The sequence below is a fragment of the Schistocerca piceifrons genome, chromosome 7 (assembly GCF_021461385.2).
Source record: "Schistocerca piceifrons isolate TAMUIC-IGC-003096 chromosome 7, iqSchPice1.1, whole genome shotgun sequence".
In the NCBI taxonomy this organism is placed as follows: Eukaryota; Metazoa; Arthropoda; class Insecta; order Orthoptera; family Acrididae; genus Schistocerca; species Schistocerca piceifrons.
The window spans coordinates 446100819-446127906 of NC_060144.1; the positions used below are offsets into that span (position 1 = coordinate 446100819).

At 43.0% G+C, this 27088-nt stretch overlaps 1 protein-coding gene across 1 annotated transcript in view; it reads left to right on the forward strand.

Moving 5' to 3' along the window:
• Positions 1-27088, forward strand: part of LOC124805143 (zwei Ig domain protein zig-8-like) — a 914439-nt gene that overhangs the window by 425449 nt on the left and 461902 nt on the right. Inside the window, exon 2 of the mRNA XM_047265610.1 lies at positions 2340-2524. Within this exon, the coding sequence (XP_047121566.1) occupies positions 2340-2524 (185 nt within the window). The remainder of the gene's footprint in view (positions 1-2339; positions 2525-27088) is intronic.

Here is a 27088-nt window from a genome sequence, read left to right on the forward strand (position 1 = left end):
GGTCGAAGAGAAAAAGCGACAGAATGGCTGAAAGGAGTTATCACCCCCCACCAGTGAGTGAAGGTGCCAGATTTATTGGTGTATCAACGCAGACTGTCCATCATGCTTACAAGGAATGGTTCAACACTCACAGTTATCAAACACGTCGAAGTGATGTGGTAAAATCATCCTGGGCGTCAAGAACCTGAGATTTGTCACGCCTTGTGGATGATAATCGATAGGGATTGCTGATGTTAGTGAACGCACTTCCATCTCAGCCCGTTTTCGTGCGGACACTGTGAAGCGAACTGCATGCAGAGTAGGTTTGGAGGCGGTTACCTTATAAAAGAACGTAGCTCACAGCAGCACGAATAGCTGCACTTCTTCAGTGAGCCGAACAGTATAGAAGCAGGACAATAGCTGCCTCGTGGAGTCGAGTGTGGTTTGATTTGGCCTTTGAAAAGAAGATTCGTGGTATCTTCTGCTCCCTCTTTCGAATGAGGAGCGAAACTCTCAATGTACGGAAGATGCAGTTCAAACCGTAAGTGGTCTGTGATGTTTTGGGAGTGCTTTTCGTAGCATGACTTCCGCCCTTTCTTTTATTTTATTTGTATTATTGTATTTCACAATAATTACACTGTGAGTATTCCCTCCTTCCAAGTGGACAACAACCATGTTCACAAGGCTGTATCCATTCAGTACTGATTTGACGATTGTTCAGGTGCCCTTATGCACTTCCAGGCATCCGCAAAATCAGTTGTTCCATCACGTAACAAATAAATAGTTGTGGTTCACTCATATTTTGTGTTGAACCATTAGTAATAGCTGTTTTCAGCAAGACAGCCTTATCTTAAATACAGACTGTAACAGATCAAGTAGCGAGAGTTAATATGTATGTATAGTCTGCCGTCATCGGGGGTCATACCAGTAGTAACTGAACTGAGTCACTTTCTCGCACTGGGTTCTGCTTCATTCGTATTCTCGTCACTTGTACACCTATGAAAGCGATTTAGCCGTGTTCTGCCTAGTTCTCTACCCATCATACTTGAGTCCGAGAATGTAATTTTATCACTGCAAGTTTATCGATAACTATCTAGAGCATGACCAGGAACCAGAGGCAATCATCCATAAAATACCACGTCTGACTAATTTTTTGCCCCCGGAATGTATTTTTCATTCTCACAGCGTGGGATAATATGAAATTTTCTGTCATTTTCAAAGTGTGTGCCGGACTGAGACTCGAACTCGGAATCTTTGACTTTCACGGGCATACTAACTGAGACGCCCAAACATGACACACGAGTCCTCCTCACAACTTTACTTCCACCAGTATCTCATCGCCCTCTTTCCATCTTCACAGCTCTCATGCGAACATTGCAGGACTCGTATTCCTGGAAGGAAGGATACCGCGGAGTCATGGCTTAGCCACAGGCAGTTTGATGTTTCCAGAATGAGTTTTCACTCTTCAGGGGTGTGAGCGCTCATATGAAACTCCTGGCAGATAAAAACTGTGTGCTGAATTGAGAGTCGAACTTGAGATCTTTGTCTTTCGTGGACAAGTGCCCTGTCGGCCCGGTACACAGTTTCAGTCTGCCTGCACATTTCATATCAGCTCCAACACCACAGCAAAGTGAAACATTTTTTCTCGAAACATCCCCCAGGCTGTGGCTAAGCCATACTTCCGGAATATCCTTTCTTCGAGAAGTGTTAGTCAAGTAAGTTTCGCAGGAGAACTTCTGTAAAGTTTGGGAGATATGAGACCAGGTACTGGAGGAAGTAAAGCTGTGAGAGCACTAGCCCGTGAAAGGTTAATTTTATATTATTTATACAAATTTTAGATTTGTCAGATATTAACGATAATAGACGTTTTTTTCAATAATATGGTTTACATATTAAATCAAAAAATATTTCATACAGTTTATGTGCGTATAATTTAGTATGTGGCACATCTGGAGAAGTTTGAGATATAACCCCAAGAACATATCGATTAAAATGGTACCTTGGGAGCGTGTGTTAGTACCGATTTTTAGACATGTGACTTCTAATACCTAGTTGTAGGAAATGATACTCCATACGTATTGATTTAACTGGATCATTGGTCGGCACTAATTGAAAACTTCGTGTTTATGTAGTGCTTAATGAAACTGTCAATGTGCTCATCTTTAGACATGTTATAAACAGAAACTTTCTTAATGTGATAGCTTCTCTCATGGGTAAAACACAGGTAAATTAAAAATTTCCTCTCTCTGCAGCAACACTTAACATGCAGCTGTCACGTCTATGTCGTGCGGTAATGCTCGCTGGAAGCCCTGTGCTTACTGACAGGTGAGAGACTGACGGCGGACTGTTTCTGTCAACAGCTGACGGGTCGCAGTCGGCTGGGGGCGGCAGCGGGGGCGGCGGAGGCGGCAACCAGCTGGGAGTGGTGGCAGCTGGCGGGCCCTCAGGACCCTACTTCGATCTGTCGGGCTCGCGGAACGTGACCGCCCTGCTCGGCAAGACAGCATACCTCAACTGCAGGGTCAAGAACCTCGGCAACAAAACTGTGAGTAAATCAGCAGCTGCAACATTTCTGGCAGTGTATCCTCTGAGCACTGTGTAGCAACTATTCTAAAGGAAAACATACCAGACATGAAAATGTAGCAAGCAACGTCTATGTACTTTGGAACGTCTCTGTCGCAGAGGCTTCAAATCAAGGGTGAAATGTGGGTAAGAGCAGATGTGACGACCTTTCCATCGTGTATCACGATCACAGTGGGGTTGAACAGAATTTTCCAAGCGTGACCAACGTTACAGATCACACGAACTTCTGAGTGCTGACCTATTACCGAACCCGAGGACGATGTTGTAGCACTTGCAACCTATATCCTCAATTACTTCCTGGATATATTTAAATCGCTGTCTTCCACTACAGTTTTTATCCTGTACAGCTCCCTCCAGTGTCTTGGAAGTTATCCCTGAGTTCTTGAAAGATGACCTATTATCATGTCCATTTTTGTCAGTGTTTTTCATTTATTCCATTCTTAGTCGATTGTCACCAAGAGAGGTGGCGCAGTGGTTAGCATACTGGACTCGCATTCTGGAGGACGACGGTTTAAAGCCGCGTCCGGCCACCCTGATTTAGGTTTTCCGTGATTTTCCTAAATCCTTTTAGGCAAATCCCGGGATGGTTCCAGTGAAAGAGCACGGCCGATTTTTTCCCCTGCTTACCTAATCCGAGCTTTTGCTCCGTCTCTAATGACCTCTTTGTGGATAGAATGTTAAACACTAATCTTCTTTTCACCTATTCTCAAGGGAAGCTCCTAATTCATTACCTTACTGGTGCACTTAATTTCTCCAGTAGTACCAAATCTCAAATGCTTCGATTCTCTTCTGCTCCGGCATTCACACAGTCCGTGTATCAGTATTGTACAGTTCTGTACTCCAAACGTAAATTCTCTTTACTTTCTTCCTCAAATTAAGTCCTATGTTGGTACATATAGATATCTCTTGATCACGAATGTCCTTTATGGCGTCAACGGTTATTTTGCTGCCCAGTTCCTTAACTTATTCTACTTTGTGATCACCAATCCTGAAGTTAAGCTTCTCACTGTTCTCATTCCTTCTACTTCTCATTACTTCCGTCTTTCTTCGATTTACTCTCAATCCATATGCTGTACTCGTTAGATTAGTCATTCCCCTCAACAGATCCTGTAATTCTTCTTCAGTTTCACTCAGGATAGCAATCTCACCAGCGAATCTTATCATGGATATCCTTTCATCTTGAATTTTAATTCCACTTTAGAACCTATTTTTATATCCATCATTGTTTTTTCGATGTACAGATTGTACAGTAGCGGCGAAAGACTGCATACCTGTCATACATTTTCTTTAATCCGAGCACTTCGTTCCTCTCTTATTGTTCTGTCTTGGTCCTTGTGCATGTTACATATTACTCATCTTTTCCCACAGGTTACCACTTTTTTTCTCAGGATTTCGAACATCTTGTACCGTTTTACAAAGTAGAACGTTTTTTCCAGGTCGACAAATCCTATGGACCTGTCTTGATTTTTCTTTCGTCTTGCTTCCATTATCATTAACCGCAATGTCAGAACTGCCTCTCTGGTACCTTTACCTTTCTTAAAGCCAAACTGATCGTCATCCAACACATCCTCAATTTTTGTTTTTCATTTTCTGTATATTATCCTTGTCAGCAACTTGGATGACTAAGCTGTTAATCTGATTAAGCGATAATTCTCGCACTTGTCGGCTCTTGCAATCTACACCAACAAGAATGGTCATTTTGTTGTCATTTTCCCCAATGGTTTTAGAAATTTTGATGGAATGTTATGCATCCCTTCATTCTTCCAAAGCCTTTGAAATTCTGATTCTGGCATTAGATCGCCTATCTCTTCCTATCTACTACCGCTTCTTCTTCTATCATCAGTCAGCTCATTCCATGATTGAGGCCTTCAGTGTACTCCTTCCACGTATTCGTTTTTCCGAGGGTCAGATGATATATCGCTAGACTCATACATTCTACACACCAATGAGAGCAGTCGTTACGTCGCCACCTTCCTCAATGATTTTATAAGTGCTGATGCAATGTGATATAGCCCTACTGCCTTATTCGATCTTAAGTCTTCCAAAGCTCTTCTAAATTCTGCTTCTAATACTGAATCCCCTAACTCCTTTGTATCGACTCCTGTTTTCTCTGGAACCGCAAGACCGCTACGTCGCAGGTTCCAATCCTGCCTCGGGCATGGATGTTTGTGATGTCCTTAGGTTAGTTATGTTTAACTAGTTCTAAGTTCTAGGGGACTAATGACCTCAGCAGTTGAGTCCCATGGTGCTCAGAGCCAACCTGTTTTCTCTTCTGTCGTGTCATGAGGTAAGTCTTCACCACAATAGCGGCCTTGAATGTCCTCTTTCCACCTATCCTCTCTCTGCTCTGCATTTAACAGTGGAATTTCCATTGCACTCTTATTGTTACAACCTATGCTTTTGATTTCACCAACAGTTGTTACTTTTCTTATGCTGAGCCAGTTCTTCCGACAGTCATTTCTTTTGAGATTTCTTCACATTCTTCATGCAGCCGTTTCACCTTAGCTTCCCTGTACTTTCTATTTATTTCATTGCTAAGTGACTTGTATTTCTGTATCCTCGAGTCTCCCTGGACGTTTATATACTTCTTTCGTCGATGACCTGAAGGATTTCTTCTGTTACCCATGATTCCTTCGCAGTTACTTTATTTGTACCTATGTTTTTCTTTGCAACTTCTGGGACTGCCATTTTCAGAGATGTCCATGCCCTTCAAGTGTACTGTCTGCTGAGCTATCCTTATTGCTTTATCTAGACCTTTACAGGGTGATTATAAATAAAATTAAACTTTCAAAACGCTATAGAAATAACACCACCAGTTAGAATGACGTCAAATAGCAACCGAATGTTTTCAGAGAAGGGGTAAAACGTACGGCTGAAGAAAAAAAAGTGTGGAAAATTGATCAATATATTTCATCGTATGTGTCAGGATGCGTAAATGAAAATACCTGTCATGCACACGACCCATTGAACTTGGCATAAAGACGCCGGGTACACGGCTTTTCCTTCTTTCGCCTCTGCGACGTTCGCTATGACTGTCTCAATGCAGGATCGCGCTCTTCTTGTAAAACTATATTACAAGAATGATGATCGTGCACACACCGCTCTGCAGAAGTTCCGGACATTGAAGGGTTTGACATGAGGAGAACACTACCCCACATAACTACCCTTAATTGAAATGTACAGAATAATAGGTGCTACAATGATGCTATGACTGCAATACAACACAGAACATCGAACTACAGGGAACTGGAAACTAGTAATGACGTATGTCACAAAATTATTATAGGTGCCGTGGGTATGGAAAAAATGATTCCGAAATTCAAAAAGACGGGTTCTTTTGGTGTGCAACCTGGTAGAGAGAGGAAACGAATTGATTCGACGTCAGTGGAAGCAGTGGCGACAGCAATGCAGGAGGAGACGAGTGGTGGTGTGCAAAAGTGTAGTGCATGGTGAACTGCCCGAACGTTGGACATACGAGTAAGTACGGTGTGTAAAATCCTACGAAACATCCTTCTTTGCTATCCATGTGCACGAGTTGCTTGCTGTTCACCTGCCAACAAGATAGACCAATTATTTATAAGTTCCTGCTCGCATGGATGTGGACAACGATTGGCTGTGGAAGATTTTGTGGACAGACGGAGACCACTTCCATCTGACAGGGTATGTCAATACATAGAATTGTCGAATATGCGCAACGGAACATCCAAACACAAATCAACCAGTACCACTTCATCATGAAAAGGTCACTGTGTGGTGCAGGTCTACGGCATCATTTATCATAGGGCCATATTTTTTCGAAGAGACAGGTGCTTCCGGTTCTGTTACCTGCACCGTATCTGGTAAGCACGGTGAATGTCTTTTGCGCAACCACGTCATTCCAGCTCTCCAACAGCGTGAATGTATGGATGGGATCATTTTTATGCACGATGGCGCCCCTCTGCACATTGCAAATCCAGTTAAGCAGGTGCTGGAGCGCCATTCCGGAAATGCTAAATTTATCGGCCTCCGTTTCCCTACAGCCTGGCCGTCCCGATCACTTGAACTTAATACGTGTGAGTTCTAGCTGTGGGGCTATCTGAAAAATGTCGTGTTCAGTGTTCCGAATGCAAACTTAGCTGCACTGAGGTCACGCACTGCACAATACTTTCTGAACGTGACCCTGGAAACACTTCGATCAGTTGGGAACATGCTGTTTCTCCAATTCAACTTGTTGCAGAAAACGGTGAATAGCATATTGAACATGGTTTGTACCAGTCACACGGAAATTATAATCCGATTTGATTTTGATGGGTGCTTTTTATGCGGTTTATGGCCACAGGACAATTATAAATCGATGTGAGTGATGCTTTTTATGTGGTTATTAGCCTCAGGACAATTAAAAACCGATTTCTCCCATCCGATGTGATACGACCTTGCTGCTGTGGATGGGCTTACGTAACTGACGGTATAATACATGTACACCCATGCACACTGAGTAGCACAGTTTGTTTTAAGTCAAACATACACCTTAGGCATTGTCGTGTGATTCATTTGTCATTTTGTATTTCTTCTGTCATACGTTTTCCTCCGTCTCCGGGAAAATTCCGTTGAAATTTGACGTCATTCTAACCAGTGGTATTATTTCTACAGCGGTTTGAAAGTTTAACTTGAATTATAGTCACCCTGTACTTCTATGTCGTACTTCTTTGCGTATTCATTCTTCCTGAATAATCTCTTGAACTTCAGCATATTCTTCATAACTACTCAGTTGAGATATGAGTCTGTATCTGCTCCTGGATACGCCTTATAATCCAGTATATGATTCCGAATCTCTACCTGACCGTGATGTAATCTATCTGACATCTTGCAGTATTTCCCGGCCTTTTCCAAGAGTACCTCCTCCTCGTGTGATTCTTGAACAGAGTGTTCTCTACTACTATCTGAAATTTATTTCAGAACTCAATTAGTCTTTCTCCTCTCTCACTCCTAGTGCCCGTATTCTCCTGTAACAATTTCTTCTGCTCCTTCCCTACAACCGCTTTCTAGTCCCCCATGACTGTTAGATTTTCATCTCCCTTTGCGTACTGAATTACCCGTTCCATATCCTCACGTACTTTCTCTATCACTTCATTTTCGGCTTGCGATGTTGGCATGTATACTTCAATTATGGTTGTCGGTATTGGTTTACTGTCGGTTCTCATGACAGCAACCCTGTCACTAAGCTGTTCACAGTAATGCACGCTCTTCCTTAACTCCCTATTTATAATGAATCCTACTCCCATTACACCGTTTTATGCTGCTGTTGATATTATTCTATACTCATCTGACTAGAAATCCTTGTCTTGTTTCCATTTCACTTAACTGACCCCTTCTATATTTAGATTGACCCTTTGCATCTCCTTTTCAGATTCTCTAGCTTCCCTACAACGTTAACGCTTCTGAGATTCCACGCCCCGACTCCTTTTATTGGTTATCGAATTTTTTTCTTACTGTCACATCCCCATTGGCAGTCCCCTCTCGGAGATGCGAGAGGGGGACTATTCTGGAATCTTTTGCCAATGGATTGATTATCACGACAGATTTCACTTATGGGCCAGGTGTCCTGTGGATGCATATTATGTCTCTTTAATGCAGTGGTTTCCATTGCTTTCTGCATCTTTATGGGTCGATCATTGGTCATTTTTCCGCCTTGTAGTCATCTTTCAGCCAACTTTCACAGTTTTGAGTCACAATGGGAAGCAAGTGCTTTCAAAGAAAGGGACCCTTTAATTTTGCTGCGCAGTGTACATTGTTTTCCAGTACTTGGAATCTTCTCGAGCAGACAAGACAACATGCGTCGAACGAGTTCGAGGCACGCTGTCACGATGATGTCCCTGTAAACGTAAGAAACTCTAATAGAAATGTCTCATAAACTAACGAGAATACATAGAAGAAAGGCGATGTAGTTCTTACGGAACCATGTTGGGTGGTCGACGAAGGCTACATGTCCGTTACACTGACTGTATGACCACCATACTGAAACCACTGTATATCTGTCTTAGCGATATGAAAATATCAAAGATTAAGAAACGTGCTGAAGAATAGTATTTTTCCTTCGTTCAGTAGGAGAATAGAATGGAAAAGGAAATGGACAATGTAGGTAAGACGTAACCTCCGCTCTGCCTTGCAGTGTGGCTTGCGGAGTAAAGATGTAGATTCAGAACATATGTCTCTGTCTTCTTCCACTGTCACAAGTAAAATTCATACAACCTAGATCCCACTGTGTAACAAATGGTTTCTTTTCGAAAGGAAAGTTAGTTACGTACATAATCTTTCAATGAATATATTTCCCGACCATCACGGATTGGAAGCTGCTTGGTTTCGACAATCACTGACCATCTTCAGAAACCAAGCATCGATTTAGACTCTTGTTGTGACTTATTGTTCGTTTTGTTAAACTGCAATTGGTCTGGAATGTTTCTTTCACTAATCTAGAGAGTGGCGTTATTTAGATGTGGAATGACAATATACCTCTTACTTGCTTATGGTATTTAAGGTCCTGTGTTTTGTTGGTGCTTCATTTCCTTCGCTTTCTCCTGCCGGGTGCTTCAGCCAAATATTATTTCTAGTTTCGGCAGATACTTGGTACTTCGTTTTTGCAATGAGTATCTGAAGTCAGCCTAGCGAGATACTGCTAATCATGTCTTTTATGCAACGCTCAGCGTCGATGGGGAGCGGCGGTGTTTTTCCAGTTACATATAAAATTAGTATTAAGGTCTAATTTTACGTGACCATTCGGCAGAGAAGTCCAAAATTAGGCTAGTACGGCATTCGTTTTATTCGTATGTATTAAAAGGGAGAGTAAAAGACGAAGAATAACCGACACCCCAGCAGCGGCAGTACCGCACTAGCCCATGCTGACTGCTGCCACCATGCAGTAGCGCACCACGTTTGCCATTGAAGTATCTGTTATTCTTTTCACTGTCCCTCTTAATAGAGATCGATAAAACAAATATCACACTACACTAATTTGGGGCCGCTCTATCGAAAGGGCGCGTAAATCTCCGCTTCAGAAAACATTTTGTTTGTAACGGGAAACAAACCGACCCTTTCTGTCTGCCCTGGGCGATACATGAAAGATATGATGAGCAGTATTTCTTTGCGCTGACTCCAGATGCACATTGCAAAAACAAAAAATTTAAAATATCGGCCGAAACACCAGAGAAAATGCGCCTGACGACTCTTAGGAGGGAATGTATTATCAGGAGTGACAATCGTTCTAAGTTTTTGATGGATTTCTTTACACTATGTGTAACATAGGATGTTGTTTAGTCACTCCTGAGTCCTACTCAAAGTGAAATTATAATGAATTGAAGATTAACATAGCACGAACAACAGCATATCGTTCAGTCGTCATTGGTGAAGCTTAAGTTTTGAAGTTAATCCACTCTGAGTCAGGTGCACAGCCAGAGCAATCAGCTAGCAAGTACGAAGTCCTTCCGGTAAGTATCCAAGCAATTACCAGAGTAGCATGCAATTCATCGTAGGTGCCTACCAGCTGGAGAGAAGCAGTCTCGCAATAAACATCAATGACTGCTGTTCGCTGCTGGTGCAGCTGTGAAAATTTACCTTGCAATTTCCGATTAAATTTGAAGTAATGAAGTTGAAACTGGAATGGCTTGCTGCATCACCTACTTTTTAAGGTTTTCCATTGTGTATAACTTAGATGAATTTTCTAAGTATTCTTTCCTATTTTCCAAATTCATTGCCTTACTATGGCTGTACATGGGTTATACAGCCTGTGAAACATCTCGTTTCGGCACTCACAGATTTCTAATCCCCTTACCTTTACATTCTTCGATGACTGAGCTTTCACTTAGGAGTCATCATTGCCCTGGGCCTATCGTGACTCTGGGATCTAGGATCGGAGTTATACTAACTAAGAACAGTTTAATCCCCTAGAAGCAATGATGCGATGCAGATAGAATTATGTGCACATATATATAATCAATAGTATGAAACTAATTAGGTGCGTTATGGGGCCCCTTAAGGACATGGCTGTCAAAGAGGGGAAGGAAGCCACTTTGCACTCCGTCTGCATACCGGGGGGAGTCATTCCGGTTGTGGAAAGGCTACTTCCGGATGCCATGAAGAGTACAGAGTGCAGCCAACTGCAGGTGGTGGCTGACGTCGGTACCAATGACGTGTGTACCTTTGGGTCGGAGGAGATTCTCTCTTGTTTCGGGCGGCTAGCGGAAATGATAAGACTGCTAGTCTTGCTTCCCAGATCAAGGCGGAGCTCACCATCTGCAACAATGTCGATAGAACCGACTCTGGCCCTTTGAACCAGAGCTGAGTGGAGGGTCTGCATCAGAGGCTCAGGCAGTTCTGTGACCGTGTAGGCTGCAGAATCGTTCACTTGCGCCATCGGGTGGTGGGTTTTGCGTTCAGCTTAATAGGTCAGGAGTGGGACTGTGTGGAAGGGACTGGGCGGTTCTTTAGGTTAGAGGGTCTCAGGGAACCACAGAAAGGGCGTCCGTCTAAAAGGAGGCAGGTAAAACACAGAAAGTTGTAGAAGCGATCGGTATTGTAGTTGTAAATTATCGTAGCTGTGTTGGGAAAGAACAAGACGTCCAAGCCTTAATAGAAAGCACTGATGCGCAAATAGTTATAGGTACAGAAAACTGGCTAAAGCCGGAAATAAGCTCAGCAGAAATGTTTTCGAACGACCTAAAAATATCCAGAAAGGATAGATTGAACACAATTGGTGGTGGAGTATTTATTGTTGTCAGAAGCAGTTTGCCTTGTAGTGAAATTGATAGTACCTGCGAAATAGTAAGTGTAGAGGTTATACTTGACAATCCGACTAAACTATTAATTGGGTCTTCATACCGACCCCCCTGACTCAGAGGATATAGTTGCTGAACAGTTCAATGAAAACTTGAGTCTCATTTCAAATAGGTATCCTAATCATACAATTATAGTCCGTGGTAACTTTAACCTACCCTCAATATGCTGGAAAAATTATTCGTTTAAAGCCGGCGGCAGGCATACGTCGTCATCCGAAATTGTACTGTATGCTTTCTCAGAAAATTATTTTGAGCAATTGGTTCATGAGCCCACTCGAAGCGTAAATGGTTGCGAAAGCATACTTGACCTCTTAGCAACAAATAATCCTGGACAATCAGTGAGTATCGTGACGAATACAGGGATTAGTGACCACAAGGTAGTAGCTGATAGGCTGAATACCGTAACTCCTACAACCATAGAAAAGAAACGCAAAGTATATCTATTTAAAAAAAGAAAAGCTGATCATGTAAGCGTAGAACAGTTGTAGAATGATTTCAGAGAGATACTATCGACAGCAATTGATATATAACACATAAATTAATAAGTGATGGTACTGGCCGGCCGCGGTGGTCTCGCGGTTAAGGCGCTCAGTCCGGAACCGTGCGACTGCTACGGTCGCAGGTTCGAATCCTGCCTCGGGCATGGATGTATGTGATGTCCTTAGGTTAGTTAGGTTTAAGTAGTTCTAAGTTCTAGGGGACTGATGACCACAGAAGTTAAGTCCCATAGTGCTCAGAGCCATTTGAACCATTTTTTGAGTGATGGTACTGATCCCCCATGGTACACAAAACGGGTCAGATCGTTGTTGCAGATGCAACGAGAAAAGCATGCCAGATTTAAAAGAACGCAAATCCCCAAGATTGGCAAAGTTTGGCAGAAGTTCGAAATATAATGTGAGACGCTTTCAGTAATTTCCACAACGAAACTCTGTCTCAAAATCTGGCAGAAAACCCAAAGAGGTTCTGTTCATACATGAAGCACACCAGCGGCAAGACGCAGTCAATACCTTCACTTCGCGATAACAACGGTGAAGTCACCGATGACGGTGCCACTAAAGCAGAGTTATTAAACACGATTTTCCGGAACTCCTTCACCAAAGAGGACGCAGTAAATATTCCTGGATTCCAATCAAGAACAACTGCCAATATGAGAAACACAGAAACAGTGGTCCTCGGTGTCGCAAAGCAGCTTAAATCACTTAATAAAAGCAAGGCTTCCGGTCCAGATTGCATACCAATCAGATTCCTCTCAGAGTATGCTGATACAATAGCTCCATATTTAGCAATTATATACAACCGCTCGCTCACAGAAAGATCCGCAACTAAAGACTCGAAAATTGCTCAAGTCACACCAATACCCCCAAAAAGGGAAGTAGGAGTAATCCTTTGAATTACAGGCCTACGTCACACACGTCGAATTGCAGTAGGGTTTTGGAACATATAATGTATTCGAACGTTATGAAGTACCTCGAAGATAACGATTTATGGCCACGTAGTCAGCACGGATTCAGAAAATTTCGTTCTTGCGAAACACAACTAGCTCTTGAAACTTCCTGGCAGATTAAAACTGTGTGCCAGACCGAGACTCGAACTCGCGACCTTTTCCTTTCGCGGGCAAGTGCTCTACCAACTGAGCTACCCAAGCACGACTCACGCCCCGTCCTCACAGCTTTACTACTGCCAGTACCCCGTCTCCTCCTGTAAAGTTTGGAAGGTAGGAGACGAGGTACTGGCAGTAGTAAGGCTGTGAGGATGGGGCGTGAGTCGTGCTTGGGTAGCTCAGTTGGTAGAGCACTTGCCCGCGAAAGGCAAAGTTCCCGAGTTCGAGTCACGGTCCGGCAAACAGTTTTAAAAAGCCAGGAAGTTTCATATTAGCGCACACTCCACTGCAGAGTGAAAATCTCAATCTGGAAACATCCCTCAGGCTGTGGCTAAGCCATAATTTAGATAGTCTCTCCTCAGTACTTCACTGGGAGAGCACCTCTGTCGAGAGCGAATCGAAGTGCGACTCTATAGTGAGTCCTTGCGATTAAGAGTGGTTCACTGTGTTGGCTCTGAGCACTATGGGACTTCACTTCTGAGGTCATCAGTCCCCTAGATCGTAGAACTGCTTAAACCTAACTAACCTAAGGACATCACACACATCCATACCCGACGCAGGATTCGAACCTGCGACCGTAGCGGTCGCGCGGTTCCAGGCTGTAGTGCCTAGAAGCGCTCGGCCACTCCGGCCGGCTCACTGTGTTGGCTGACTCACTTATTGTGCGGTGTGAACGGACAGAGTTATAGTTAAACGCCTACGAGCGAATTTTGAGTGTCATCGCGGTGGACTGGTTATCTGACCGGTGTACCACGCCAATAGTTAGACTAGGGGCGAATAGGAATTTTTGACTTCATCAAGGCATAGGGAGAGGTTGATTGGCGAAGGTCAGTACAGATAGAACGAGAGTTATCTTATTTGTCAGCAGCGAGTGGCACAGACAGCAGTCATCGCAGCTTACGGTATTGTGCGCTACAGCTATTGCGAGCCCCATATTTCCTCCACAACAGTACACTTCACTGCATTTCACACGCGACAGCCTCGACCGTACCTAGCAACATTCTAAAGGATAATTATTCAGGTTGAGTAGGCGCGCCTCTCAGCCATTCTGCCAAGTCAACAACCATCTTAAACTTTGTATAGAAATTTCATTAGCGAATCCTATCCGTGAGAGGTAACTTCACATTCCGAAAAGAACCAGGATATAACTTGTTTGATTCATAACTAAAAGTGCCATTGTGATTTCTCAGAATTTTTGCAAAATAAATAATAATTTTCGTTAGTTTCATGATTTTCTTACACTAACTAGCACTACTCCAGTACCCAAGTATCCCACTAGTTGCGTAAGAAATTTTGTGAATTTTTGTGTCATTTCCATACAGCGGACGACTCCAGAAGATATTTATTGCTGAAAGTTTTTCAGACATTTCTCTTTAGAACGTTAGGAGCGTCTGTCTGACTTCTGTAGTAGTGTGGGGGTGGAAATTGCATCTTGCAGGAGCCACAGGGTAAAGGGTACATCTCAGATTGATCCGTTGCACAGAATAACAGACTAACAGATCAACCCCACACCTTAGAATTATCATACAGTTCGTCCTCGAAAACGATAGTTCACAGTTAGACGTACTTCAGGATATTGTTACTGTCACATTTTGCCATTGCTGATAACCCACGGACGATTCAACCCTTTTCTAAGAAAATCGCGAGTGCAAACCTTTGCAGAGTAGTGTGACCGCAAGTTTCGTTTTGGTGAGTAGGGTTGAATTGTTAGGAACCGCTTAGTACCATTAGACGAAATTTGAACGTGATCTGGAGCACAAAATGGTATTTAAGGTTTCTCATCCCTCCTTTTTAGAGACCTCCTTTGCGTACACGTGCATGGTTGGGTTCGACACTGACACACGAAATGAGGGACTAAACGCCCCCCCCCCCTGCCAGTCACCCCCCCCCCCTTGCCCTCTGTTCAGCATCACATATTATAAAAAAAAATTTTAAAAACTTGCAGGTGACAGCAAAGCCTTTTGACACTGGTTGTTGTAAACATTGAAATATTTATGCGATGTTCGCTTTAGAAAGATTTTACCCTTGGTGCAAAATGAGCAACTTCGTTGTGCACTTTAAAATTGTCCCTATACAGAGATATCGTTTCACCGATTTCAACCGCGGGTGCGACAGTCAACCACCTCCACACTTGCAGCACCTGTTAGCTGCCAGTGAAATCAGAGGGATGTTGAAAGGGTTGCCAGACTGGCTGCTGATTAGGGATCAGTAGATCAATGTCACTGTAAAGAGATTTAAGGTGCCCAATAAAGACGTAGAGTTGACACCGATGGTGTTGGCAAACTGAGGGTCTCAGAGGGAACTGACGTAATTCTATGCATGAGTTTTTCAGTGCTGTCACAGGAGCACGCGGTATAGGAGGGACGAAAAATCATAAACACCGCTTTCTGTTTTGGATCACGTTCAAATTTCATCGAATGAATTTGAATGGTCCGCAATAGTTTCACCCTGTATACCAAATCAAAACATGCGGATTTGCTCCGCTCCAAAGCATGAGATTACATTCAATGTGGCTCCCGCCTCGCCATTTGCGTAGAAAAGAGCTGAATCGTCCGGGGGGGTATGGGCAATAAAAAAAATTGTCAAGAATATCTTGTTGTTGTACATCGTATTGGAAACTGTCGTTTCTGAATTTAAAATGTCTGAAACTGAATGCCGCTAGGAAAATGGTGGTTCCATTGCCGCCCTTTTCTTCACATGATGCCTCTTCGAGTCGATTTTGTATCGCTGTGTGGCTGAAACTTCCCCCTCATCCACCCATAAGTGAGTACAACGCTAGCTGTCGCGGTTCTCGGCTCTATTGCAGACGCATCAAACGAGGTGGGTGAAATGTGGGTAACGGGAGGGGTGCGACGCCCTCCCCATCGTGCAGCACGTCCTCATAACCCACCTAAGAGCTCACATGAACTCTGAGATCTGATCTTTTATTCGGGTGTGTCGATACATTGCTCTCTGAATTGTCTTCGCGCTACGCTTTTGCACGATTGCAGGGGAAAGTTGGAGGTACCATTGAACCAAATATCAAAATTTTGTGCCTCAATGGAGATAATTACGAGGATTCAAAAATGTTTCTCTGTGTATAATATGTCGTGTCAGCTTTTTGCATGTGATTTCCTTAGCTTCCAAGAGCCCCGTTCTAACATGAGGTATTCCATTAGCAATTCCTAATACCGACATACTAATTTATACCATTTCGTATTGATTCTTGTACCACCCCTATAGATTTATGCAATCTCACGGGCTCACTATGTTCATCACTAATTTCTAATCGCCTACTATCACATTCTTTCCTTTGTCATAGGCACTACCTTTATTTACCCATAGTTAATGTGACGAAGTGGAAGTTTCGTCTAAGCCCTTGTGCAATTCCTTACGATCGTCCAAAGACGATAGTTTTAAATTTTTTAAACGGCTCAAAACGAGATTGTCGTCAGATATTGGCTTTTGCCAAATTGCTTTGGATATCTTTTTGATTGGGAGTTGGCACAGACACTCTGTACTTTGAAAGACGATATTTTGGGGACTAGTGGACGAACATGTTGAGTTTGTAAAACACTGATATTTCTCAATTCATTATGTGGAGATACCTTGCAACACATAGTGGAGCCAGATCTTAGTATGTAGTGATCTGCCGTCGCCTATAGATACTGATGCTACTTCTAGTGTTTGTGGCAAAAATTCTTTTGTTTAGTCCTTCCTGGGGAGTGGTACAGAAAGTATGACGCTGATGTAAATAAAGCTGTTAGTGATAGGTTTAGTAGTGGTGAACATGACACAGATAGCCCTGCGATGACGTTTAGTGCTGAGAGGCCAACTGTTCGTGAGGTGTGTGATGTTGAGCCTGCTGCTGACGAATCTGGTGTAATTCCTAATGTTGTTGAGCCTGGTGGTAATACTCCTGATGTCAAGGAGCCTGGTGGGACAGTGTTTGGTGATGAGACTGGTGGTTATGACCCATGTGTTGATGACCCTATTCTGATGGCCTGGTGGTGTTGAGCCTAGAGGGGATGTACCTCCCTATGACCACCTAGCGGTGACGCGCCTGGAAATACTGTGTCTGGTGGCATTGTGCTTGAAAGCGCTGAACCTGTTGGTAATAAAACTGGTAGTGGTGACTTCGTAGAGATTTTGCCTGGTGGCCATGACCGTGATGGCAATGAGACTGGCGATAATAAGGCAGGTAATATTGAGCCTGGTGGTTAGTTGCTTAATATTAATTAGCCTCGTGAAGGTGACCTTTGGCTTATACAGTGGTAAACAAAACTTTAACCGTGATTATGGTGGTAATCAACGTAATGGTAATGGAGAGAGCATGATGGTTAAGTGGTTGAAAAATAAATCGATGATAAAGTGGCTGGTGTTTCAGCCACGGCAAGTTCGTCTAGTGCCAGTGATACTGGTATAGATAGTGTTGATAAACCAATTGCTAGTGCTCGTGTGGACAATACGGACTCAACTTATGGTAATGTGGCTGGTGCTGGTACTTTTATATTAATGGAGGTAGTGTTGATGAACCTAGTGCTGGCATGCTCGAACATGAAATCTGAATGAAAGACTAGTGACGAGACTACCTTTTAATTTACGCACTTTATCGAAAAATCTTCGTTGATCCTTATTGGACCGTAGGACAACGTCTGGCATGAACTTCTCGATGCAGTAATTTACCAACAGACGTATGTATTGTAGAAATTTATTTATTTTAATGAATTTATATGTGTTACCAGTCTGTGTCGCTTGGCCACCAAGAGCTGTTGCACGACGATTTGATTCACGGGTCCAGTTATATGGCTCCTTCCGTGTATGGCGATTTTACGAATTGTTCAAATGTTTGTGAAATCTTATGGGACTTAACTGCTAAGGTCATCAGTCCCTAAGCATACATACTACTTAACCGAAATTATCCTAAGGACAAACACACACACCCATGCCCGAGGGAGGACTCGAACCTCCACCGGGATCAGCCGCACAGTCCATGACTGCAGCGCCTTAGACCGCTCCGCTAATTCCACAAGGCTGGCGATTTTACGACTATGACGAGTGGGGCCTGAAGATGGCACCAATGTAATGCCGAAACTGGTAGCATATAGAAGTTCATAAAATAAAATAAATTTCTACAATACATACGGCTGTTGGTAAATTATTGCGTCAAGAAATTATGTAAAAAGGGTCATATGTTGTTGACCTTTGTATTTCTCAAAAGATGGTGGTAATCATTCCGGAATTTCAATCTGTAAGCAAGTATTCTAGTAATTTTCTGCTTCAGTGTATTGATAAGGAGCATTATGGGAAGCCCTTATTTTCCTGATTACGGGAAGTTAAAAAAAATCAAATGAACTGGAATGAACAAAACATCTATTTGTAAAAACTGATATAATGTCCTTGGAGAAAAAACCTGCAATCATTGGTTTTGTAATAGATTTATTATCCACCTTGATCGCATTCGTTTCTTAAAGAACTGGTTTCAGTTCAACATGAACTGTGCTTAGATTTGTAGAGAACAGTAAAATAACTATTCAGAAAATATTGTACCGAATACAAAACATTACCCTATCATTCTACCATTAAACATCAAATGCACCAGAGCGTACCTGACTGTGTCGATTAAAAGACTAAGTCACCCATTAACAGCAGATTTAAATGCTACGTCACGTAATGAAGTAGAAGACTGGTGGATTCCACGTTATTAATGAAGCCCTCACCCCCACCCCCACCCCCTCTACACCACCATCCAAAAATGGCTGCTACCGCTATGTGACGTCAGGTACATTTTTCACGTTTGCATTAAAAATTAACTTTCGCTTTGAGTAAATACCAATTTTTTTTTTGTTTCGTGATAATATTGTGCTTCCAGGTACTCACTTAAAATATGTTTGTCAAAACTAAATTTGGGGTAAGATCTTATGGGACCAAACTGCTGAGTTCATTGGTCCCTTTTCAAGACTAAAAGACATTGTATAAACATTTTTTTTTAATTTAAAAGCGGGGGGGCATCCTTTTCAGTGGCGTTGCTGTAGGCCTTTCTTCGTTGCGTCTAGCTTCCTCATGCGATCTGTAATAGTGGGAGTAAGACAGGACTGAGATGTGTGTAGGATAAAATTCAACGGCTACAACAGATAGTACACAGGGCAACCAGGGAGGAACTTCGAAACTAGACTGAGGGAGAACACATACTCTGAGAAGAAAACAGCGTCTGGAGCGCATATAACACCTGTAATGTATAGACATCAAACACATGACTCAAAAGGGATGAATCCTTAACGTTTAGGAGAAACTTGAAATCTACACTTATGTGACTTTGCATGAAAATTGGCTTATAGTTGGACAGAAAACTATTTTAATCGATAAACCTGATATGTTCTGAGGCCTTTGATGTTTGATGATGGCATGGGACGATGATACTTTGTATTTCATAGATTACTTGCTGGTGAGTTATTTTGGTGTTTCTGCAGATGAGATGGTTCATGTAGAATCTAAATTGGTCTTTTAAAAAATTAAGGCAGTCAAGACGGATAACTAATCTATTGCAAAACACCATCTCATGAAAGCTTCGAATACAGGTACAACAACCATAACCTTTGCTCAAATACATGTAACATGGCAACAAGCTACCGTGCACAGAAACTAAAACATATTTCCGAACTTATAATGTAAAGAAGTTCATTAAATTCTCACACAATCCACCATTAAATCCAATAGTTAGCACCAAAGAAGTAAGACTGTTGCGCTCTATTGAATATGTTGCTTTGCAGGAGCGAAGACGGCTTACATGCAATAGTCGAGCAGGTCTTTCGTCAAATTTATAGCGAGCATTGTCGTCTGCATTTCGCCTCTGGCAGCGATTCGCTATTCACGCCACTGACCAGGAGCTATGGCCCGTAACTGCCAATGCAGTACTACAATGCACTCCAGCGCAGTGGATTTCAATTGCCTTATTCGTGACGAGTAAATAGACCGTTCTGGCGATATTCAGTGCGGTCCAACGGATATGAATTATAGTTAAGCTACTGAAGCACTAAGCCAGAATAATTGCAGTTGAGGATTTAAGGTGGTGTACGGTGACTGGACGAATATGTGATAAATCTTACCGGACACGTGTAGCTGAAGCACTAGGTTAATACTCGGTAACTACAGAGCCCAGGTTCTTGGTCTGAGCTTTTTTTAATTCAGTTGCTGTGATTGGTTGGATGATATGTGCAGCAGACAATCGTTGAATTCATGGCAAACTTTATCCGTAATTACCACGATGTCTAAAAGCAGTTAAAACCTAGCCTTCCTGACTAATGACCTTCATAAAATACCGACGTGAGCCGTTGCCACTCCCTATCATGTCTAAAAGTACTTAAAACCTATCCTTTCCGATTAATGACCTTCATAAAATATGAGCGAGAGCTGTTGCCATTCCTTATCTAACACAGCACGCTTCGCAAGAACATATATTTGGAAATTACCTTGTAAATCCTTTTTTGAGTGCTAGACGTTCAAGAAATGTAGAAGACCCTCTGGGAAGCTCGGAAAGTTGGAGAGAGCCTCTGGCAGAGTAAGGCTATGACAACAGTGCGTGAGTCGTGCTTAGCCAGCTCAGTCAGTAGAGCCTCCAAAAGGCAAAAGTCCCACGATCTAGTCCCCATCAGGCACATAGTTTTAGTCTGCCAGAAACTTTCAAATCAGCACATACTCCGCTGAAGAGTGAACAGCTACACTGGGAACATATGAATCACGTCTAAGGCCGCACAACAGCAATTAACTGCTTAATCGATTAGATAATTAATTAGTTCAATATTACCACAGTACGTGATATACTTGTCAAATGGCTCTTTTTAGTCTGCTACTTTTTTCAGAAACAAGGATCTAAATTTCTTTATAACGCACTTTCGTGTAGCCACAGTACACAGCCAACAGAACTGAAGGGAATATGAAACTTCTGCACATAAAAAGTATTAGCTGATATCATGTTGAAGCATCGCTGTTTCGTAGATGAGCGAAAGGCTCAAGAAATAATACGCATACCTATACAGATACTTCTGAACTCTTGGGTAGTTAATACGTGTAATGGTAAGTTATGTTACATGTATTTATGGTCGTGTTGAGATGAAGAACTAATTTTCAGGTAACTCCTCCCACAACAAAGCCTTTCAATTCTTTGTCAGTGGCAGGCAAGAGACTTCTGCAAAAATATCACATGATATTTTGATGTTAAGACAAAAACAAAGTGAAAACGTTGCTTTATAAATCACTTGGATAAATGTTAACTTCTCACGACGCAGTCGGAGACATAGTTCGATATTCGATTAATAATTCGACAGTTTGTTCATTATCGTAATTCCATTGAGAGGACCGCCGTTAGCTATTCTGCATTAGTTCAGTTTCCTGTTGACAGACTTATAATTACATTAAACGAAGAATAATCACTTTAAAAATAATGTTGCTACCGATTATGGTCTAATTTATCTGTAACAAGTGACACAGACACAGCTTTCACAAATCTCTCAGAGAGAATATTGTACGTTTGAAGCAACGATAACTGCTACGAACACTGAACTATTACTAAAATAACTGTAAGAGGTCACGTTTATTGATTTTTTCACTATGTTTCACTGGATTATAACTCCACTGTCTCATCGATTTTGTTGAAATAATAGAACAGACGACTTTTGTGTACGGTATTTTGAGGGATATGAAACAGTGTATCGCAGCATGAGGTAAACGACCAAAGGTATCAGTTCATACTTTGAAGAAACGTTTGTCTTTCATCTTGTGCTGCAAAACAATATGCATAAATGGTCGATTTTTGTTAAATAAATGAATAAATCCGAAGATGGAAGAAGATGGAAGACTCTCCATTGTCAGAGTGTTCAGATATATAAGAGGACCATTGTTGGTGATTATGCTGTAGTTGCAATAGCGCAGTGTGTAAACCATGAATCGAGCTGTTGTTATAGATGAGTATCTGAAGTCGTTGCTTTCAATCGTAATTCGCTACCTGTTTCACTAGGTGCGTAGTCATCCGTAAATCAGTCCTGTTGTGCGAGAACTATTTTCGGAAATGTTTATCGGCCTTAACACATAAGTTGATAAACAGTCTACAAACAACCCACATAGCACACTGTCGGGGCAATGAGACGAGGTCTGACCCGCTCCCGGTGCTGGACTGCTCGATAAGCTTAATTATTCATCAATGTATCACTCGTCACTCCATAATAGCAAAGTAGTAGTGGAGAAATCCCGAAAATTTCTCGCAAACCGCATGCCAGACTATGAGTCTTTTCAAATTATAAGCAGTATTATATTGAAGAATTATACATTACTTGGTGGCACGTATATCTGTGATTGCTGTATGCTTGCTTAAAGCGATCATATATTGTACTGACTTCAAGACGTTTTCTGAATACACCTCAAATAAACACCCGCTACTGAATGACACCTACAAATTAACAGCACCTACGAACACAGTTAACACTAACTACTGTAAATATTTAGTAACCGTAGATATATGTGCGACCAAACAACGTATATACACCTTGAACACTTAGAGATACAACGTTAATATTCGCAGGACACGTACATTAGTATGTTCTGCACGAACGAGTGCCATTTGAACCATGTCGGTTCGCGGGTTCGATGTCAACATCGATATCTCGTTGTCATACCACCTACCGGTAAAACATGCCTGCGGTTCTCGTTGTCCCTATAAACCGAAGTGTGACTTGAGCAGACGTGCGGGACGCCTCGCAGACGTATGCGCCAACCGTACCGTCAAATCAGTCAGTTGAAATAAGTTGCACTATTGGCATGAGAGAATGTGATGCATCCATCAGGAAAATTGCTGCTCGTGGGAGACGAAGTGTTTTGGCAGTGCAACGGGTGTTTGCAAAATAGTTCACAGAAAGCCTCAGAACACGACGAGATGGGTCAGGTCGCACCGCCCAGACGACCCCCAGAGAAGATGGACACCTCATCCGAATGACAACGTTGAACATGTGCGTCCTCCTCGGCTACGACGCAACACTGGAACATCGTAACACATCGCAAACTACCAGGGGTGACAGACCATTGCCATTTATCACTGCACGGATTGACTTCTCAGCCTATCTTTGACGAATGTCGAATGCTAGACGGCAATGGTGTATGGAAAGACGCCACTGGAGACAGGAGTGGCATCGATATTGTTTTTGGACGAATCCAGGTTATGTTGGGTTGAAAACGTTGGCCGCATTTGGCTTCGCGCTAGAGAGAGGAAGCGGCATAACAGTGTCTACATTCACAGAAAACATACAGCGCCATCTCAAGGCCTTATGGTGGGGATGCTATTGGTTACAACAACAAATCACAGTCGGTGAGCAGCCAGGCCACTGTGACCAGTGTGAGCTACGTGAATGACTTCCTGCGAGCCGTAGCCATACCCTTTCTGCACAACAGCGCAGAAGCCATTTTTCAGCAAGACAATGTACGACCACATTTTGCTGCACGAACATGTGACTTCTTGGTGTCACAAGATGTCATCTTTTTGTCCTGGTATGTCAAATCACTAGACTTGTTGCCAATCGAAAATATGTCCGATATTGCGAAACGACGGGTGCAGCCCTGTGACCATGTCCCAACCCCCAAAGATGAACTTTGGAACCACGTGAATGCATTATGGATGGCAATACCACAGGACGCCATTTGCACCTGATAAACATCGATGCCATCTCGCATGGAACAAATTATCATGACCCATGGCCGACCCTGTGCCTATAAGGCAACAGGACCCATGCTCAACCGAGGTGACTGAAATGTTAATCAATTCTGTTGAACATTCTAATGTGTATGTCCTGCGAATATGAACGTCCTATTTTCAGTCGTTCAAGGTGTTTTTTCCGAACGTGAGTGTATATAAACTATGTGATCAAAAGTATCAGGACACCTGGCGGAAAATGACTTACAAGTTCGTAGCGCCCTCCATCTGTAATGCTGGAATTCAGTATGGTTTTGGCCCACACTAAGGCTTCATGACATCTTCCACTCTCGCAGGCATACATTGAATCAGGTGCGGGAAGGTTTCTTGGGGAATGGCAGCGCATTCTTCACGGAGTACTGCGCTGAGGAGAGGTATCGATGTCGGTTGGTGAGGACTGGAACGAAATCGGCGTTCCAAAACATCTATCTTCCATAGGATTAAGGTCAGGATTCTGTGCAGGCCAGTCCATTGCAGTGTGTAGCCACTCCGCCATAGGCTGTGCATTATGAACAAGGTGCTTGATCGTGTTGAAAGCTGCATTCGCCATCCTCGAATTGCTCTTCAATAGTGGGAAGAAAGAGGATGCTTAAAACATCAATGTAGTCCTGTGCTGTGATAGTATCAAGCCCCCTCCAATAAAAACACGACCACACTATAACACTACCACCTTCGAATTTTACTGTTGGCACTACACACGCTGGCAGATGACGTTCACCGGGCATTCGCCATACCCACCACAACCTGCCATCGGATCGCCACATTGTGTACCGTGATCCATCACTCCACACAACGTTTTTCCACTCTTCAATCGTCCAATGAATGTAGAAATCTCGCGTACAGACGTATGATACAAGTGACACCCAATCACCTGAATACGTTCTAAGTCCGTGAGTTCTGCGGAGCGCCACAATCTGTCCTCTCACGATGTCTAATGACGGCTGAGGTAGCTGATATGAATGCACCTAATATGCACCTAATATGGAAAACGTATGTTTTTGGGGGTGTCCGGATACTTTTGACCACTTAGTGTATCATCTAGATAACAGTGTGTATGCTTCGTCAATTCATGACATCGTAGCTCCAAAACTGTCAAATGACTATCATAACGAATTAACTGCCAACTTAATTCTACAAATACAGAATGACAGTGAAATTACAGTTTCCAACCTTATTATATGTTTCTATCCATCTAGATGATACATACATAAGTAGAACCATGCTCAATGTTCTATGATGAAGTAAATGTATATAATGAAAACAATGTTAACACCATTGTACCACAGGTCACTCGATAGTGGCAGTTTTACCCGTAACGGACCTTTCGTGAATTTGAAGGAAGAAAAAATTAATATCACTCAGCAGCGAGTCGAGACGTTCCTTATAAATCTCATCTAGCCGTATCCAAACCCGTATTTAGTGTCAAAGTTCTAAATACTGCTTTTTAGCACCAACCATTGTCGTGTGCTAACCTACCGATATAGTTTACAGGCTTCAGATGAACTAACAATAAAGCTGGTTGCGCTGGTGCGATTGAACTGCCAACAGCTGCCTTAGCCAGCACCCATCACGATCAGCAATTTTTAAAATTTTTGCTCAGCCTGTCGCATAATACAAGTCAGTTTTCATAATTTTCATAATTAATCTACTTTTATGAACCACAACAGTAACCTACACTTGCACTAACCCGAAGCCCAACTTCTGATGTTTGTACGCCTGATTTGTTTCATATAACGTATTTTTACCGGAGGGCTATTTGTTCCCTCCTACCCTGAAGGAGAGTGTCGGGTCCACCCTGCTGTTCCCAACGGCTGTCTTTCTCCTCAAACTTTTGCTCTTCAGTTTCGTCGGTAGTAGTAATATCATTTATCCCAGTGGTTGGCTGGAAGTACTGAAGTGGAATAACAACTGTCACAAGAACCAAACTAAATACAATGGTTCAAATCGCTCTGAGCACTATGGGACTTAACATCCTAGGTCATCAGTCCCCTAGAACTTAGAACTACTTAAACCTAACTAACCTAAGGACATCACACACATCCATGCCCGAGGCAGGATTCGAACCTGCGACCGTAGCAGTCCCGCGGTTCCGGACTGCAGCGCCTAGAACCGCAAGACCACCACGGCCGGCAAACTCAATACAACTTCTGAGAATGAAAGCCTACACAATTTGAAAACAACAATGTCTGAGGTGCAGGAGAGATTAATGACGATATAGTCATACGAGCCTGGGAGCTTGTAGGCAGACCACTGATGAGCAGAAAGATGACGTAACGACTCGGCCCCACGGGGCGGTGATCTCGTAGCCAGTCACTTGCAGATACTGCAAGGCGGTGCCCTCTCGAGGGGTTGAGGCGAAACATTGGCGTTTAGCGGCAACAGCAGGTAGCATAATTAGTGGATTCGTAGCGGAGAGTTGGATTTGATGTTGATCGGTCAGGAGCGCAAACCTATGTGGATGAATACGGAAAGATACATCCATGTTCTCACGTGGCCGTGCAGACGTAAATAGGACCCGCGACTGCAGCGGTGCGTGCTGCGACTTGCATGCCACTAAGTGGCGAGGTGCCGGAGTGGACGAGCGGTTCTAGGCTCTTCAGTCTGGAGCCGCGCGACCGCTACGGTCGCAAGTTCGAACCCTGCCTCGGGCATGGATGTGTGTGATGTCCTTAGGTTGGTTAGGTTTAAGTAGTTCTAAGTTCTAGGGGACTGATAACCTCAACAGTTAAGTCCCATAGTGCTCAGAGCCATTTGAACCATTTTTGAGTGGCGAGGCTAGCGTCCCCGGATGCTGTGACGGCTGCAGGCTGATAGAATGTTCACGGTACCATGGCTGTTTACAAACGATCTCAGACGTAAGGCAGGGGCTTTTTCTGGCCTGCGAAGCTTGTTCTGAATTACGGTGGCCGAATATTCACGGCGGCAGCCCGGCATCTACAACAGAAATATTCCCATGCCAAGGTTCTCGAACGTACTAGATGCCTTCCTTTTGCTCCTCATGAGAAACTTTACTCCAGACGTGTCGAGGTTCCCGCCGCTATACCTCGTCGCCTTGTCTGACAAAGCCCATACACGGTTGGGGCCCAGCTGTACAACTGAAAATTAACTCTCGAACCACAAGTATTTAGATTCGGACTGCATAAATAGACCAAAATTCCAGCAGTTTCAACTATTCTATAACGAAATATGCTTTAGCTCAAGAGATTACGCAATATTAGTTTCGTAAATGATCGTGTACAGGGAAATACCATGTGATTGCCACGTCTCAGATTGATACGATAAGAAATGAGGTTCTCCACGGAATCGACGTGGAGAGGAACACGTGGAAAACATTGACAAGTAGAAGGGTCACTGCGAGTGTTTGATTGATGTGTGTGTTACCTATAAACAACACATCTGCTCTAT